The sequence below is a fragment of the Myotis daubentonii genome, chromosome 15, assembly GCF_963259705.1.
Source record: "Myotis daubentonii chromosome 15, mMyoDau2.1, whole genome shotgun sequence".
Classification (NCBI taxonomy): domain Eukaryota; kingdom Metazoa; phylum Chordata; class Mammalia; order Chiroptera; family Vespertilionidae; genus Myotis; species Myotis daubentonii.
In genome coordinates this window covers 10,016,942-10,036,336 of record NC_081854.1, presented here as the reverse complement: position 1 = coordinate 10,036,336, position 19,395 = coordinate 10,016,942, and the positions used below count along the sequence as shown (strand labels likewise).

At 43.0% G+C, this 19,395-nt stretch overlaps 1 protein-coding gene across 1 annotated transcript in view; it reads left to right on the top strand.

Moving 5' to 3' along the window:
• Positions 1-19,395, top strand: part of SAE1 (SUMO1 activating enzyme subunit 1) — a 78,268-nt gene that overhangs the window by 9,393 nt on the left and 49,480 nt on the right. Inside the window, exons 2-4 of the mRNA XM_059666075.1 lie at positions 8,219-8,330; positions 16,176-16,349; positions 18,433-18,575. Of these exons, the coding sequence (XP_059522058.1) occupies positions 8,219-8,330; positions 16,176-16,349; positions 18,433-18,575 (429 nt within the window). The remainder of the gene's footprint in view (positions 1-8,218; positions 8,331-16,175; positions 16,350-18,432; positions 18,576-19,395) is intronic.

Below are 19,395 nucleotides of genomic sequence, written 5' to 3'. Positions count from 1 at the left end.
AGAGAGCTAGAAACATCGATGAGAGAGAAACATTGATCAGCTGCCTCCTGCACACTCCCCACTGGGGACGTGCCCGCAACCAAGGTACCTGCCCTTGACCGGAATCAAACCTGGGACTCTTCAGTTCGCAGGCTGATGCTCTATCCACTGAGCCAAACCGGCCAGGGCTCCATGTATTTTCTGTTGCTGCTGTAGCAGTTGCCACGAATTTGGTGGCTTAACACAAATTATCTTACAGTTCTGGCAGTCAGAGTGTGAAACCATTTTCAGTGGTGGGCTTAAAATCAAGGTGTGTGCAGGGTTCTGCTCCCTGTGGAGGCTTTAGGGAAGAGTCTGTGTGCTTGACTTTTCTAGTGTCTAGAAGTCACTGCTTCCCTTGTCTCGTGGCCCCTTCCTTCATCTTCAAAGCCAGCAGTGTAGCATCTTCAAATCTCTCTTCTCTGACTATGGCCCCTGCTTTTGTCACCACATCTCCTCTGCCTGACTTCTGCCTCTCTCTTATAAGGACTCTTATGATTACTTAGGCCCACTCCAATAATCCGGGATCATCTTCCATCTCAAAGCCCTTCATTTAATCACAATATCAGTTCAGTTCTTTTTGTCATGTACAGTAACTTATCCACAGGTCCCAGGGATTGGGGCACTATTTTGTCTATCACACTTTGGCTTTCTTATCTGTAAAATGAGAATAACAATAGCACCTATGTTCAGAGTTAACACATATAAGTTGCTTTGAATAGTGCCTGGCATACAGTCACTGTTTAATAAGTGTTAATAGCCATCATTCTATCTCTTTTTTTATAGAGAGAGAAAGGGAGAAGGATAGAAACATCGACGAGAAAGAAACATCAATTGGCTGCCTCCTGCATACCCTCTACTGGGGATTGGGTCCATAACTCAGTGCCTTTACTGAGAATCAAACCATGACCTCTTGGTTCCTGGGTTGATGCTCAACCATTGAGCCACACCAGTCAGGCTGCCATCATTATCTTATTCTTTAAAAAAAAATTTTTTTTATTGATATTTTACAGAGTGGAAGGGAGAGGGATAGAGAGTTACATTGAAGAGAGAGAAACATCGATCAGCTGCCTCCTGCACACCCCCCACTGTGGATGTGCCCACAACCAAGGTACATGCCCTTGCCTGGAATCGAACCTGGGAACCTTCAGTCCGCAGGCCAACACTATCCACTGAGTCAAACCGGTTAGGGCTATCTTATTCTTTTTTAAATCCTCACCTGAGGATACGTTTGTTTTTTTCATTGATTCTAGAGAGAGAGGAAGGGAGAAACATTGATGTGAGAGAAACCTCAATTGGCTGCCTCCCATACATACCCCCAATGGAGATGGAACCCAAGACCATTAGGTGCATGTGATGATCCTCTAACTACTGAGCAACACCAGCCAGGTCTCTCTCATTCTTTATAATGGCTGCTTAGTTTTCCATTTTCTGTGTGTGTGTGCGCGTGTGCGTGTATGCGTGCGCGCACACATGCACCAGGGCTGAATGGCCTCAGAGCTACCATCTTTTTTTTTTAAATCTTTATTGTTCAGATTATTACAGATGTTCCTCTCCCCCCCCCCCCCCCCCATAGCTCCCCTCCACCTGGTTCCCACTCCACTCCAGGCCTTCGCCCCCCCCCCCCACTGTCTTCATCCATAGGTGTAAGCTCTTTGTCCAATCTCTTCCCACACCCCCCACACCCCCTCCCCCGTGAGAATTGTCAGTCCGCCCCCTTTCCATGCCCCTGATTATATTACATTCACCAGTTCTGTTCATCAGATTTTTTATTCATTTGATTTTGAGATCCACTTGTTGATAGATATATATTTGTTGTCACTTTATTGTTCATAATTTTTTATCTTTTCCTTTTTCTTTTTCTTCCTCTTCTTAGAGAATACCCTTCAGCATTTCATATAATACTGGTTTGGTGGTGATGAACTCCTTTAGCTTTTTCTTGTCTTTGAAGCTCTTTATCTGATCTTCAATTCTAAATGATAGCTTTGCTGGGTAGAGTATTCTTGGTTGTAGGTTCTTGCTATTCATCACTTTGAATATTTCTTGCCACTACCTTCTGTCCTGCATAGTTTCCGTTGAGAAATCAACTGACACTTGTATGGGTTCTCTTTTGTAGGTAACTAACTGTTTTTCTCTTGCTACTTTTAAGATTTTCCCTCTTTTGCCCTTGGCATTTAATTATGATGTGTTTTGGTGTGGTCCTCTTTGGATTCCTCTTGTTTGGGGTTCTCTGCGCTTCCTGGACCTGTAAGTCTATTTCTTTCACCAGGTGGGGGAAGTTTTCTGTCATTATTTCTTCAAATAGGTTTTCAATATCTTGTTCTCTCTCTTCTGGCACACCCATAATTTGGATGTTGGTACGTTTGAAGTTGTCCCAGAGGCTCCTTACACTACTTCATATTTTTGGATTCTTTTTTCTTTTTTGGTTGGGTGTTTTTTTGCTTCCTTGTATTTCAAATCTTTGACTTGATTCTTGTGATCCTCTAATCTACTGTTGAATCTCTGTATATTATTCTTTATTTCAGTCAGTGTATGCTTAATTTCTGACTGGTCCTTTTCCATTTTTTTGGCATTCTCACTAAGATCCTTGAAGGTCTCACTAAGTTCCTCAGAGGTTTCTTGAGTAACCTTATAACTGTGGTTTTGAACTCTATATCCAATAGTTTGCTTTCATCCATTTCTTTCATTTGTGACATGTTTCTTTGTCTCCACATTCTGGCTGCTTCCCTGTGGTTGTTTTTATGTATTGGGTAGCTGCTAAGTCTCCTTGAGTTGATAGAGTGGCCTTGTGTGGTAGGTGCCCTGTAGGGCCCAGTGGCTCAGCCTTCCCAGTCACCTGAGGTGGACACTCTTGGTGCACCCCTTTGTGGGCTGTGTGCACAGTCTTGTTGTAGTTAAGCCTTGATTGCTGTTGGTATCACTGGGAGGAATTGACCTCCAGGCCAATTGGCTGTGAGGACCAGCTGTATCTACAAAGGAAGAGCTGCTGTGCAGGAGACACCCTTATGGGGCAGGACTTGCTTCAGTGGGGCTTTGGTGCTCACTGAGTCTGCCCCTTGAGAGTGTCTCATGGATGTGAAGAGTTGTAATCAGGTATGGTCTCACACTGACCACTGGGTACAATGGCTCTTGGATCTCCAAGGAGGTGCAAAGTCAGCCACTGCCTGGGGCCGCCCAGCAAGAGCTACAGAGAGATCTACAGATTCCTCCTCTTTGTATCGGGTTTGCAAGGGTTTGCAAGTGGCCAGACGAGGCTTAGCTGTGCAGCAAGGCAGGCTGCTGCTGCTGGATTGATTGCTGTGGGGCTCCCTGACCCAGCTGCTGCCTGTTTGACAGGTTTTAGGCTGAGAAAGGACAGGCTATTAATATGCAAAAGCTGCTTCGAACAGCTTGGTTGGGGTTGTAAATTGGGTGGGGTAGGTTCTCAGGGAATCACCAGGGCGGAGCATACAGCAATGGCTGCCAGTCAACCCTGCACTGAAGAGGTCCCTGCATCCTCCCGTCCCTGCGCAGGAACAATGATCGCTGAGAGCACCTCTGAAAGAAAGCCACCCTCGCGTTCCTGTCCTGATGCCAGACAGTCCAGTTGCTCCCCATATGTGTCTGGGTCCCCCAGAGTCTCGCCTGGAACTGGAGTTCAGAACAAGCGGGGAGCTTGTATCTCCCTCCCGATTAAAAAAGCGGCATAGCCAGCCCTTTCCGCACCTCCGCACCCCCTACGAGTCTCAATGCGCTTTCTTCACCTCTAGCTGTGGAACTTCCACTCAGCCAGCTTTCCCGCGGTTCTGGACGATAGTTGTTCTGCCTTTTGTAATTTTGATGTGTTGTGAGAGGCAACAAGTGTAGGTGTTTACCTATGCCACCATCTTCTTAATCTATCCAGAGCTACCATCTTAATAGCTCTACCTTATTGTTGCCCTTACCTGCTAGCTCATATTAGCCACTTCTACTTGTGTAACCTTGGTTAAGCTAGTTGACTTTGTGTCTGTTTTCTCGGCTGTAAAATAGTGATAACAAGGTACCAGCTGATAAGATTGTCATGAGGATTAAACAACATAAAGAGATTGGAACAGTGCTTGGCCATAGTGAGTGTTCAGTTACATGCCAGACATGTATTTCTGCTGATGGCCACTTGGGCTTGTTTTGGTATATCTATTAATTCAACAGCTATTTGAGTAACAGTGTAAGTGCCAAGCATAGTCATAACTGCTAGGAATGTAGTGGTTTCTGGAGTTTACATTTTATAATTGTCACTATTATCTAGGCTGGAGTGAACATTTTAATGGAAGAACAGGCAATGAACATAAGCAATTAGCATAATTCCAGATTGAAGAGGGAGTGGACATATTTTGGATTAGGTGACCAGTGACAGTTGAGCTGAAACCTAAAGGATGGGTCATGTGAAAAGTTTGGAGAGAACAACTAATGCCAGAGCCCTATCTCTGCCTGAGATGGGGACAGTGTGAACAGGGAGGCCGGGTAGGAGACTGTTGAGTTTTGTAGGCGAGAAATGATGGTGGCTCAGACCAGACACTGTGGAGGTAGGGGGAAGCAAGTGGACGGTGTTGCTGTGAATATATTTGTACATGACTTTTGTGACCACTTGAATATTTCTGTAGGCTTGATTCCTAGAAGGGGAATTGCTGTGTCAGAGTATGAATAGTAATAGCTGACATTCATTAAATGCTGACTCTATGCCAGGTACTATTTTAGGTGCTTTTCATGTAATTGAGCCATAAGTAAGCTGTAATCTTGGGGCCCCTGGCATGGTTAAGGATTAACAACATAAGCATGAAGGTCAGGGGTGGTGCCACTTGAATAAAAAAACTCACAGAGTTTGAAGAGCTCCACAGGATGTAGGGATCATGGAGAGGACACATGGCTATAATGTGACTTATCAGAGGCATTTATACGTGACATTTGCTCTGAATTCAGAGGAGAGAGTATTCGAGTCTGTCATAAGAAAAGACTTGCTGAGGAAATGGCACTCAAGTTGGGGTTTGAAGTCTGGGGAAAGGCTTGACTGGGTGTAGAGAGTAAGAACAGGTGCATTTCAGGTGTGTGGAATATTGTGATTTAAAGTTTGCAGGTGGTGGCCCGACTGGTTTGGGTCAGTGGTTGAGCATCGACCTATGAACCAGGAGGTCACGGTTCAATTCCCGGTCAGGGCACATGCCCAGGTTGGGGGCTAGATCCCCAGTGGAGCGGCATGCAGGAGGCAGCCAATCAGTGATTCCCTCTCATTATTGAAGTTTCTGTCTCTCCTCTCCCTTTCAGAAATCAATAAAAATATAGGCATATAAAAAAATAAAGTTTGCAGGTGGAAAACTGAGGGCATGTTTGGGATTGAGTAATTTGGTGGTAGTAGGAGGTAAGGCTGGAGAAGTCAGAGCTAGCCAATAACGGAATGGCTTTAAATGCCAGCTTTAGATTTCTTTGTGAGTTTTATTTTGTGTGTGTGTGTGTGTGTGTGTGTGTGTGTGTGTGTTTTGTTTGTTTGTTTTTTAATCAGAATGAATCCTTTACTGAGCCATTTGTAATTAAGGCAATGGGATTGGGGAGAATTTTAATAAATTCAAGTAACATAAACTGAGCATCTGTTACATGCCAAGGATTATGCTAGATGGCTTTGCATACACATTTTACCAGGTTGTTGAGATTAAAAACCATTAAGTCAGAATTAGTATCCCCATTTTACAGGTGGATAAACTGAAGTTTAGAGAGATTGTCTAGGTCAGCCAGGTAGGAACTCACAGAGCCAGAATTTAAACCCAAGTCTTCACACATAGAGGCATGAGTGATTGGTAATGCCTGTTGCTGAAGGAATATCAAGGAGAACAGAGCCTGAGAAGTTAGTAGGTGTGGAGATTAGGAGGCCATTGGTAATATTTGAAGATACGGATTCCTAGACGAGAGCAGGGCTGTATCTTTGCGGTACTGGAGCAGTCAGACAGCAGAAAGCCCACTCACTCCGACTGGAAGGGAACGTAGAGCCTGGAGTTCCAGGTGCAGCAGAGTCAGGGCCCGGTGCTGGGAGGGCTCGTAGACTCACAGTGATAGCAGAGACTTGGAAAGTACAGCTAAATGCAAGGGTGCTCAACCTTTCTGCGCAAGGAGGCCAGGTAGAAGGCTGGTTTGCCGTGTACTATATTCTTTTAGGAAACATTGCTTATTATATTTGCTGATTCTTGAGGGATTAGGGTTCCTCTGGAAAGCCAAATAGTTTTCCTTCCTCTTCCCATCCGTTGGTACCCTTCTCAGCTGTCTCCTGTTCTGGTGAAGTGGAATTGTCACTTGAAAGTCCTGTCTGCTCTCCTGTGATTGGCAGTGAAAGGGCCCATAGATTGAAAGCAATAATGGAGAAACTGAGACCCAGACATATATCTTTGAGGGAAATATTGTCAATATTCTCCCTCTTTCCCCATCTTATCCTTTGACTGTCTCAGCGAAGAAAATGCAAAATCTGCTAGCACCAAGAACCAGCACAGGACTTAGCCACCATTCTCATTAAAGACTTCTAGTCTGCATGCAGCATCCATAATTATTAGAACTATTGGAACATAGTTTCTGCATGTTCTTCCCAATACTTGTTGAGAATGGACTCATTTCATAAATTAAGAGCAAACTCATTGTCCAGCAGAAGGAACTTGAATTTATGTGAGGCTGTTCTTAGTTCTTATTTATCCTTTTCAGTGTGAATAATCATATATTCGCTGCAGAAATATTAAGGCGTTTAATTACAGAGCGCTGTAAAAGATCCTGATGGGGTTGTTTCATAATATATGATGTAAACTCTTTTATTTCCTTTTTATAATGTCAATGAATGAGCACTTTATTTTTTTATCTTGTATCTTTAAAAAATTTAGTGTTCAGTTACAGTTGACATAAAAGTTTGTGTTAGTTTCAGGTGTATAACAGTACTAGACGTTTATATACCTTACAAAGTGATGACTCCATTAGTTTAGGACCTATATGACATCATACTCTTTATTCCTGTTTCAAATCAAAAATTGTGATTCTGAAACATTTGTGCTTCAAGGGATTTTTTCTTTCTTTCCTCATTGAAAAGAACTTGTGCCTTTATTTGTCACTATATATGGGAATTTTGTATGTTTTCCTCCCCTCCAAGGGAATTCAAATAAGATATTGTAGACCTATATACTGTCTGCCACTGACTTCAGAGTTAAGTCTAGACTTCTTGGGATAGCCCAACCTCTGACTACCTTCTGTTAGCTGTGTCTTCTGTCACATTATACATAGAATGATCCAAACATTTCCTCGGTACACCCTCTTTCATGCTGCCACGTTTTTGCTTGTTATGGCTTAAATAGTACCCCTTCCCACCTCTTCTTCTGCTATCATACTAGTCTAAGCCCTCATCCTCTCACCTTAACTGTGATACCCTTCCCCTCCAGACCCCACTACCCCATGGCTTTTCATCAGGCTTAGAATAAAATCCAGAAACCTTACAATGCCTGTGAGAGCCTTCATGATGTAGCCCCTGGTTCTGTCTACAACCTAATTTCCTACCAGTTTCCCCATTGCTCACTGCTCTTCCTCTCCCTGAAACATGCCATGAACTTCTGCCTCAGGGCTTTTGCTCTTGCTGTTTTCTCTGCCTGGAATGCTGTTCTCCCAAATATCTATATATTCATCCTTTATATCATTTTCATTTGTGCTCAGCACCTCCTCAGAAAGGCCTTTTCAATGAGTTTGACTAAAATAACATCCTCCGTCAGTCTTGATCACATCATGCTTGATTTTCATCACTTTTTGGCATAATATACAGGGTGAGGCAGAAGTATATTTACAGTGTGAGTACCTGAAACAGTTTATTCTTGTATTATTACTTATTAATTTTGTATTATTTTCCATATGAACAACTGTAAAACCTACTTTTGTCCCACCCTATATACTCTCTTATTTATCTGCTTTCTTCACAAAGTATAAGTTACAGAAGGGCAAGGATTATGTTTGATTTATTTCCACACCTTAGAGAGGTGCCTGGCATAGGTGCTCAACAAATATTTGTTGAATGAATGTGCTCTGCAGGATGGATTGGAGCATCTCTTTTCTAGTTTTGAGGCTGTGCTGCTTCAGTGCAGTGAATGAAAACTAAAATTATAGCCCTGTTTTGTTCTTCAATGATTTGGCGAGTTTCTGCTGTTCTGTAATCCAGTTAACAATGTTTGTGTTACAGGCTGCGGGCCTCCCGGGTACTTCTTGTCGGCATGAAAGGGCTTGGGGCTGAAATTGCCAAGAATCTCATCCTGGCAGGAGTGAAAGGACTGACCATGCTGGATCATGAACAGGTGAGATGTGCAGCCACCTCATCACTCCAAAGCAGTCTCCCCTCTTAGCTATAAACACTTGGGGATTTGGGGAGTTCCTACTTGCCCTTTCAGGGCTGTGAAAGGAGGGCTGGCATGCATGGAACTGTAGCCTTTGGAGACTGATGGTGCTAGCACTGTGTTTTATTTCAGCACCACCACTCCTGTCTCCTTGTTGAGCTTGTTTATCTGCACGTGGAGTTAAGTTCTCTCTTGGAGAGTGATCCTGAGGGGTAGAGGAGTAGCTTTCCAATTTGTGCTTATAAATCACCTGAATAATTAAAAATATAGAATTGCCTGGGGACTTTGTCATGGCATAGTCCTTCACCCTCCACCAATTCTACTTTAGAAAAAAAGTCTGAGATGAGGCTCAGGAATAAATACATTTAAAAGGTATCTCAACTCAATTTTTAAAAATTAAAAAAATAGCCGGCTAGTATGGCTTAGTGGTTGAGTGTCAGCCTATGAACCAGGAGGTCAAGATTCGATTCCCAGTCAGGGCACATGCCCCGGTTGTGGGCTTGATCCCCAGTAGGGGTTGTGTAAGAGGCAGCCAATAGATGATTCTCTCTCATTAGTGATGGTTTCTTCTTCTTCTTCTTCTTTTTTTTTTTTTTTTGACAGGCAAGTATTAATATATTTTTATTGATTTCAGAGAGGAAGGGAGAGGGAGAGAGAGATAGAAACATTAATGATGAAAGAGAATCATTGATCGGCTGCCTCCTGGACACCCTCCACTGGGGATCGAGCCCACAACCCAGGCATGTATTTCTGACCAGAATCAAACCCAGGACCCATCAGTCCACAGGCTGATGCTCTCTCCACTGCGCAAAACCAGCTAGGGGTTCATCACTGATGTTTTTATCTCCCTCTCCCCTCCTCTCTGAAATCTATGAAAATACTTTTTTAAAAAAAATTCAAAAAAATAAAGTTATCCTAGGAGATCTTGTTGTAGATGGTTCGCAAACATTACTTTGGGAAACATTGGGTCAGAGAGGATGTATTTGGACTGCTTAGCATAGTGTCTGCACATAACAAGCAAAGCATCCAATAATTAGTAATTATCTATATATATAAAAGCCTAAGCGACCATTAACGACTAGACAACTGGCTGGTAGCTATGATGCGCACTGACCACCAGGGGGCAGATGCTTAACACAGGAGCTGCCCCCTGGTGGTCAGTGCGCTCCCACAGCCAACCTCCCGTGGTCCCTTCCCCCAGCCCGCTGGCCCTGATTGTGCACCGGCCTCTAGAATGATATGATTTAGTTGATGATAAAATAATAGTGCCCAGCTCCAGTGTAGCTTTCCTCTGACTTGTCTTTTATCTAAAGTGAAAATAACTGCTGCTTACTCTACATTCTCATGCCTCAGTGGCATTTTAGTTTTTTTTAAATAGAAATTTTCAAATATATATAAAAGTAGAGAGAATAATATTTGACATCCCATCTACCTGGCTTCTCCAGATAACAATATTTTTAAATAAATTTACTAGTATCTTTCACCCTATTTTTTGACAGTATGTTATTTTATTACTATATATATATTTAAAAAATATTTTTACGGCTTTCAGAGAAGAAGGGAGAGGGAGAGACAAACATAAACATCAATGATGAGAGAATCATTGATCACCTCCTGCACGCCCCATACTGGAGATTGAACCAGTAATCCGGGCATGTGCCTCACTGGGTATCAAACCTATGCCTCCTGGTTCATAGGTCAACACTCAACCACTGAGCCACACAGGCTGGGCTTTTGACAGTGTTTTATTTTATTTTATTTTATATATATATATTTTATTGATTTTTTACAGAGAGGAAGGGAGAGGGATAGAGAGATAGAAACATTGATGAGATGCCCTAACCGGTCTTGCTTAGTGGATAGAGCGTCGGCCTGCGGACTGAAAGGTCCCAGGTTTGATTCCGGTCAAGGGCATGTACCTTGGTTGCAGGCACATCCCCAGTAAGGGGTGTGCAAGAGGCAGCTGGCCGATGTTTCTCTCTCATCGATGTTTCTAACTCTCTATCCATCTCCCTTCCTCTCTGTAAAAAAATCAATAAAATATATTAAAAAAAAAAAAAAGAAACATCGATAAGAGAGAAACATCAATCAGCTGCCTCCTGCACACCCCCTACTGGGGATATACCTGCAACCATGGTAAATGCCCTTGACTGGAATCGAACCTGGGACCTTTCATTCCGCAGGCTTATGCTCTATCCACTGAGCCAAACCAGTCAGAGATTGACAGTATTTTAAAGCAAATTCCAGGAATCATGTCTTTTTAGGTAAAATACTTTAAAGATTGTGTTGTCCCATCCTATAATTTGTGGGCAATGAAGAGGGGTCCTGTCTCACACTATATAACTAGTGCAGTGTGAGGTATAGCCTCTATGGACAAAAATAAATGTTAATGAATTTTTTTTTTTCAAATACCTTTTTTTAAAAAAATATATTTTATTGATTTTTTACAGAGAGGAAGGGAGCGGGATAGAGAGTTAGCAACATCGATGAGAGAGAAACATCGATCAGCTGCCTCCTGCACATCTCCCACTGGGGATGTGCCCACAACCCAGCTACATGCCCTTGACCGGAATCAAACCCGGGACCCCTCAGTCTGCAGGCCGACACTCTATCCACTGAGCCAAACCGGTTTCGGCTCGGATACCTTTTTTTAATCCTCACCCAATGATATGTTTTTATTGATTTTTTAAAAAAAATATTTTTTCTTATTGACTTTAGAGAGGAAGGGAGAGGGAAAGAGAGGTGGAAACATCAATGATGAGAGAGAATTATTGGCTGCCTCCTGTATGCCCCAACTGGGGATCAAGTCTGCAACCTGGGCATGTGCCCTTGACTGGAATGGAATCTGGGACCCTTTAGTCCACAGGCCAATGCTCTTTTCACTGAGCCAAACCAGCTAGCACTGTTTTTATTGATTTTAGCAAGAGAGGAAGGGAGAGAGAAACATGATGTGAGAGAGAAACACTGATCGTTTGCCCCCTGTTCACTCCCTGAGAGGGAATTGACCCCAAACCTGGGTATGTGCCCTGGCTGGGAATGGAATCTGCCACCTTTTTGTGCACTGGATGACGCTTCAATCAATTGAGCCACCTGGCCAGGGCTACAATCATTAATTTTTAAAAATTTGCCGAAACCGGTTTGGCTCAGTGGATAGAGCGTCAGCCTGCGGACTGAAAGGTCCCAGGTTCGATTCCGGTCAAGGGCATGTACCTGGGTTGCGGGCACATCCCCAGTAGGAGATGTGCAGGAGGCGGCTGATTGATGTTTCTCTCTCATCGATGTTTCTAGCTCTCTATCTCTCTCCCTTCCTCTCTGTAAAAAAATCAATAAAATATATTTAAAAAAAAATTTACTGCAATATGAAAAGAAACATGAGTTGGCTTTCTTTTTTTTAATTAATAATATATTTTTATTGATTTCAGAGAGGAAGGGAGAGGGAGACAGAGAAACATCAGTGATGAGAGAGAATCATTGATCGCCTGCCTCCTGCACGCCCCCTACTGGGGATCGAGCCCACAACCCAGCCACAGTGCCCTTGACTGAAATCGAACCTGGGACCCTTCAGTCTACAGGCTGACACTCTATCTACTGAGCCAAACCAGCTAGGGTGTGTGTTGGCTTTCTTAATATCACAGTCATATATTGATCTTTGACTTGAATTTAAAATCTTTTAAGCCCTAGCCGGTTTTGCTCAGTGGATAGAGCGTTGGCCTGCAGACCAAGGGTCCTGGGTTCGATACTGGTCAATGATACATACCTTGGTTGCAGGCTCCTCCCCAGCCTGGGCCCTGGTCGGGGTGATAATCAATTGATGTGTTTCTCTCACATCGATATTTCTCTCTCTCTTATACTCTCTCTTGTACTCTCTCTAAAAATCAATGGAAAAATATCCTCAGATGAAGGTTAAAAAAATAAATAAAAATAAAACCTAAGGAAGGAAAATTCCAGCAAGCAAACGTCCGGTTATTTAACAGTCTGAGGACCTGCTGCTTTGACATCTCCCCAACCACAGTGCCCCCTAGAGGCAGGAACACCTCATCTAGACTAATGTGTAAGGTCGAGAGAAGTTAAGAGTTAGAGACTCAAGGAAGGATGGTTCCCAAACTTGGAGGCCTTGGTGTGGAATAAATGAAACCACACGGGGATGCTGACTTCCTCATCTGGTCGGAGAAATCCAAGAATGGGGAACGATAATCTCACAGCAAGGGGTGTGTGCTATGGCCCTGTCACTGCTTCAGTCCAGTGATGAAGGCCACCCAGTGCTGACGTGAACAGGCTGATTGTCGTCCCTCCCTCTTCACTTTGAGGACTTGGAGCGCCTTCTACTGCCTTCCACTGCAGGGCCTGACTCCTCTGACTGGTTTCAAGGCTTCACACAGAGGTCCTCAGTCCCACCTGTGCTTTAGAATCTTTGGGGGGTTATCTTACTAATAATAGACAAACATGTAAAGTAACCGTCCCTCTGCTACACTCACCAGCCAATCAGGAGAGTATGCAAGTTAAGCCAAAAAGATGGCAGTTAATTTGCATACGTAGGGGCAAAGTGGCAGAGTGAAGACTGAAGGCTCCGGGCCGGAGCGAAGGCCTGGGTGCCGGGTGCCAGAGGAAAACCGGTGCCGGCAGCCAGGGAAAGGGAAGGCCTATTGCATGAATCTCTTCGTGCAACGGGCCTCTAGTTTTAAAATAAAAGGTCTCCAGGTGAGCCTGACAGTCAGGGAGGGTAGAGAACCTCTGGCTTCATGTAACCTGGTCCCAGTCAAGTTACCCTCCCTGACCCCCATCTCATAAATCTAATAGCTCACAAACACTGTGGTTCCTCTGCCCTCTTGCAATTTGCTTATATCCCCCATTTCTTCCCCCCCTCCCCACGACGAGAAAAATCCCAGGCAGACAGTGCTACATACTGCAAAAGCTTTGGAATCATCAAACTTGAGTTCAGATCCTCCCTCCTTGAGGTGAGCGAAGGACTTAACCTTTCAGAGACTCAGTTTGCTCATCTAGAAAATGAGGATGTTATTTTCTGCCCCTTAGAGGTTTTCATTTTGTTTACATCAGTAAGCATCCAAGATCCCCTTCTGCTACCCTGAGGTATTATAGGTATTTGCTTCCCATTCTCAATTTTTCCCCAGAAACCAGAGTGGGCTCCCTGACTCAGGTTGTGATAGGGGGACATAAAAGTCTTCCTGGAGTTCTGATCTGAGCTGAGTATTAAAGAACAGTAGAGATTGATCAAGTCAAGGGGTTGTATCTGAGGCAGGGGCCATTAGTAGTGGCACAAAACAGCAGGGGAGAAATAGACTATAGAAAGCAGTGTGGAATGTTTAGAGTGTGAAGCTCAAAATGGTGGGAGGTGGGACCAGGTTGCAGGTAAGGTCCAAGTCCTGAAGAGCTTGCTGGCAAGCCCCGCTGTGAGCTTTTACTTACACCCCTGGGTGATAAGGATTCATTGAGGAGTTTCCAATGTGGGGAGGAGTGACCTGGTCAGCTTTGGACTTTGGGTAGATGACTAATTACTGTATCTACTTAGGTTGGCACAAGATAAAGAGTAAAAGACCACTTAGAAGGTTGCTTTAGTCGTTTCGGTGAGATGAAAAGGATATGAGTGATTATTGGTGATAGGGCAGGAAGCACACAGAGGTGAGAAAAACTTAGTAGAATTGATAGGATTGTATATGAGCTCGTAAGGAAAAACAAATATCTTGCAATAGCGGACACTTACTGAAGGTGCTGGACACTGTCCTAAGAGCTGTGGCTATAGTGTCATTTAGTCCGCAAAACTTTGACTTGTAGAGTTTATCATCCCTATTTTACCTGTAAGAAAACTGAGAAAAGGAAGTGAAGTCCTGGCCCACTCAAGGTCACATTAGTTAGTGGGAGACAATGACCCAGTCAGTCGGACTCCTGGCAGAGCCCTTGCTCTTAGCCACCTTAGCAGATGACGGCTATCGAGGAAATACCAAGGATTTGAACACCAGGTTTCTGGTTCGGATGACTGGATGGGCAGTTTGGTGGGCTTATCAACAGAGACAAATACAAGAGTCAAATATGAAGGGCCTGTGGGATATCCAGGAGAAAGTATCTGTTGGGCAGTTAGTTTAATACAAGGCTCAGATCAGGAAGAAATCTGTACCGGTAAGAGTGATTTAAGAAATACCAGAAAATTCTGGTAGAAATTAAAAGAAGCATTGAGTTGGTTTATGGTGGTATACAGAGTGAAAAGATGAATGATTCTGAGATGGAATCTTGGGACCCATGTAGAGGCTGGACTGTCTGTGGAGGAAGGAGGAGAGCCAGGGTCTGAGAGGCCAAGGGGGCAGAGCATGGATAGTAATAATTAGTATTGGAGTAATTAGTAAGTGCATTGTTTTTATTAACATCTGCATTTGACCTGTGATTCCCTCATACTTACCCAAGGTCACACAGTAAGTGGTTGAGTCACATTTGAACAAAAGATTTGAATCCTGCCTGAATTATTTCAGAGCCTTGCCCTTAGCCACTATGGTGTATAGCAGGGGTCTGGCCTGTTCGTCGTATAAAACTCTCAAAATCATTTGGTCTGGCTCTGCCAAGCATTGGGGGTGAATTAATTAAATGTTTGACCAAATGCAGCCGGCTAATGTTAAAGTTGAAAATTTTGTGTGGCCTATGAATGATGTTCTAAATATCCAAATGGCCCCTGGCAGAAAAAAGGTTTCCCACCCTGGTGGGTGGCTTCTCGTAATGTAATGAGATCTCTGAAGTGGGATGGGAGGGGTCAGGGGTCCTGTTAGGGGGCTGGCCTTGAATGGAAGGACCAGCTCATTTTCTTGAAGGAAAGGTAGTGAGGTAGTCCTGCGAGAACTTGGCAGGAGGGGAGGAGGGAACCCAGTCTTGGTGAAGGTGACGAAGTCACATCTAGAGATTAATGGTTAAATTAGATGTTTGATTTGGGGAGAGATGCTTTGTGAACAACATGGAGTCTGTAATCCCAGTGGGAACTGTCCTGTGATTATGTTACCTGGCTTTGAGGCTCTCTGCGGTACATCCAGCCTTATGGGTGAAATCATCTCTCTGCTCCAGTCCCCACTCATCTTTCCTCCTCTGAGTTTTCATTGAATTTAAGAGTTCATTTCAAGCATACTTTTTTTTTTTTTTAAATATATGTTATTGATTTTTTTACAGAGAGGAAGGGAGAGGGATAGAAAGTTAGAAACATCGATGAGAGAGAAACATTGATCAGCTGCCTCCTACACACCTCCCACTGGGGATGTGCCCGCAACCAAGGTACATGCCCTTGACCAGAATCGAACCCGGGACCCTTCAGTTCACAGGCCAACGCTCTATCCACTGAGCCAAACCGCTTAGGGCTCAAGCATTCTTAATTGTGTCTGAAATTTGCACTGATCTAATTTTAAACCACTGTAGAAAGGGACTTCATCCTTTAAACTACTGTGTTTCTTTCTGAATGCTTAGAGTGGGGCACATGGTAGGTATCTGGTAAATGCTTACCACTAATAATTACATCATTTTGATAGCAGTTACAAACCTAAGTTGAAGAAGAAAGCATGGACTTTTCTGTTTAGTGTGAATTTTCTTTATAAACACAAGGGGGTGCTCTTTAACCATCAATGCCCAGGAAAAGTTAAATGTCTATTTCAAAGCCTCAGAAGCAAAGAGTATAGGGCGTCTGCATTAGGCAGAGTCCTGTAGGAACAGTAATGCAATCAAATGGTAGGTATTTTAGTTATCCTTTAAAAGGGAAAGGTTCATTGTCTTTAAGATACGATTTTCTCCAAATTTAAGTATTTAAGAAAAATTTCTTCCTAGGTATCGCCAGAAGACCTTGGAGCTCAGTTCTTGATCCGTACTGGGTCTCTTGGCCGAAACAGGGCCGAAGCCTGTTTGGAGCGAGCTCAGAATCTCAACCCCATGGTGGAAGTGAAGGTGGACACTGAGAATATAGAAAAGAAGCCCGAGTCATTTTTCACTCAGTTTGATGCTGTAAGTTTCATAGAGAGTGTCTGATCTGGGGAAATTAAAGCACTAATGGTGTGTGTTCTAGGTACACTAAAGCATTAGAATCTCGAATTCTGAGCTTTTTCCCACGTAAGTTTATAAGCTGTCCTGTTCTGTAGGTTTACTGTACTGCCTCAGTAGATTGAATGTGCTGCCAGGCGGATCCAGCATGTTGGGTCTGCTATAGCTGAGTTGCTGTCTTTTGGTTTCTTCTTTGGGCATATGTCCCCCTAGACCAGGTTCCATCCTTGGTGTTTGTCTTCCTTCCAGAATCTTTGCACACGGCTTTGATACATATTATTGCAAATGTTTTCTCCTGAAAACTTAACAAGTTGGTGATTAATTTCTGTAGCAGAGTCATTTTTTTGGTTAGAAATACCAAACTACAGCTTGTGTTTTGTCTTTAAAAAGAGCACACCTGATCTTGGTCTGTCTCTCTCACACAGCCACTTTGACCATGTTGCCATGGATATCTAGACAAAATCACTATAGTCATAAGCCAAATGAGGCATATCCAACCTTACTTGGTTTCTCTGCCAAATCTCTGCAGAGGTGAAAGGATAAGTTAAATTCTGTTTCAGTGCCTGTGACCTTTCAGACATGGTTCCTTGTACCCTGCAAGAAGCTTGAAAAATTGTGAAATAGTCACAGATGATCTACTTGTTTTTTAAATGAAAGGCCCATTATACGAGAGGTTAGAATTCGGGTTGAGTAGTTTGTTTTTCATGCTGTTATATTTCATATGCGCATCTGTTCAAATATGGGCTTGAAATGATGGATCATCTGTGCATTTTGTCCTTTTTTTCTTTTTAATTCATTCTGTTTCATAACTCCAGATATTGGAACATTTTCCATGTGGATGAAGGTCTTCTCTTCATTCCTTTATTCATAGCAACCACATTTGATTTATTCTAGGTGTCCCTCAACCTTCTAGCAACTAGAAGCTTTGTTAGAACTGAAGTGTGGGGCCAGTTGCTTGTATAATGCATGTGCATGGGGCAGGCGAGACTGCCTCACGGGCCATGTTTGACTGGTCCGGAATTGGGTTTAGCCACTTGTGACTCTGTATGTTTCCATTTGGTCAGTTGATTGCCTGTTTAGTCGTAGTCATGGTCATCTCACCTTTTTAGATTTGATTTTTCCTTGGGAGGCTGTGTCCTCTGAATGACACTAGACGCACGTATTTCTCCATGAGTGTTATTTCAGTAGTCTGCCTGCCAGACAACAGCAGAGAGGTTCTATCAAATGAAAATATCCTTTTGTAATTTATTCTCCAGCTTTCTATGTTCAGATGAAAAAGGTCTACATTAGAAGTTATCTTCTTGGCCGTGATCACAAAGCTTCTCCAGAAATGATGGTGTTTTATGCCATGAAATTTAGCCATTTCCAATCCCTTAACTTATTGGAATAGAACCTACAGGCCTCAGAGCAGCATTGATAATTCCACTGAGTGAATCACCAGTTCATTGTCTAAGTCTGAATGGAAGATCACTTGGTCTATAACCCTTTTTTTTTTTTTTTGTCCTTAAATTCAGATAAATTCAGAAAAATAATCTCAACAGGACTTGGTTATCTTTTTTATCTTAACACATTAATCAAAAGAAGGGGGAAAAGTGCCCTTGTATTTAAACGTGACTAGGGGTCAATTTTAAAAACTGGTTTTGCTCCTTGTTGTAGCTTATTCAGATTTTAATATATTTAATCACTTAGAAATAACTTACACTTGGGTTATTAGTGTCTTTTTCTTTTCATGAAAACCATGAAATGTGGTTTATATGTGTTCATGGATCAGGGGAAACAAATTCATTAAATGGCTTTTACTTTCTAGTTAAACACATTTCATTTTGGTTGCAGAAAGTAACCGTCTCATAATTTACATTTTCTACGCACTGAAACCTGCAACTTTTCTTTTGTCTTCTAGCCATAGGATCCAAGGAACCTGTTGTACCAGTTTGAAACTGGCTTTAGACATGCCTAGTGAGACTGTTCATTAAGATTTATTTAGACATCAGGACAATGATTCACGGTTTGCAGAACTCACACCCAGCCAATTTCTTTCTTTCTGCAGGTATGCCTGACTTGCTGCTCCAGGGATGTCATAATTAAAGTTGACCAGATCTGCCACAAAAATAGCATCAAGTTCTTTACAGGAGATGTTTTTGGCTACCACGGATACACATTTGCCAATCTTGGAGAGCATGAATTTGTAGAGTAAGTGTTGAGAGAGGAGGAGAGAATATAACATTTTCAGTGTCATTTTACTCACTGCTAGAAAATGAACCATTAAGGAAAGTCTTTTACTGTAACACTTAGAACATTGGGAAGCCAATTCATTAACAGCTTCTGATACATAGATTGTGTGTTCAGCATTGTAGGAGATGGGGACCTTGCCTTCCACAATGATGGTCTAATTTAAAGCATAAAGAAAGCAGTGTTCGAGGCAATTGAAGTACATCACCTGGGGATTGGATCACTCTGGATTTCAGGGGGTGAAGCACGCTTTTAGGGAAGGCTTCTTTGGATTGTAAACATTTTTGTCCAGCTTAGCAGGTCAAACTTTTCAGGTTGAGAGATAGTAAAATTAGTACAAAACATGTTAGATGGGCAACTCTGGAGGCACACTCAGCCAAAACCTGCCTTGGAAATAAAAGGCTCCATGGTCCAAAGACTGCTCTGTGCAACCAGCAGCCCTGTCCTCTCATTTTGAACACTGCGGTTGCAGACCGTGGTGATTCTCACATGATGGGACCTGCCGTGTTTTGAACTTGTATCTTCCAGATGAAAGATGGTACCAGTGTTGTAAAACTACATGAGTTGGGGTTTTTTTGGTTGTAATTTTCTGACCACTGACACCCCCTCTCCGCCATGAGATGTAAAGATTGAGAGGTAAAGAGAGTCCCTGCTGTGTGCAGGTGAGCTTCCTATCAAGTCAAGAACTTTCTTTAGTTCAGCTTCCCAGGCAAGTCACTGAAATTTCTCTGGTCTGCAGGTTTCTTGCCTGTAAAACTGACATGGGGGAAGGACAAACATG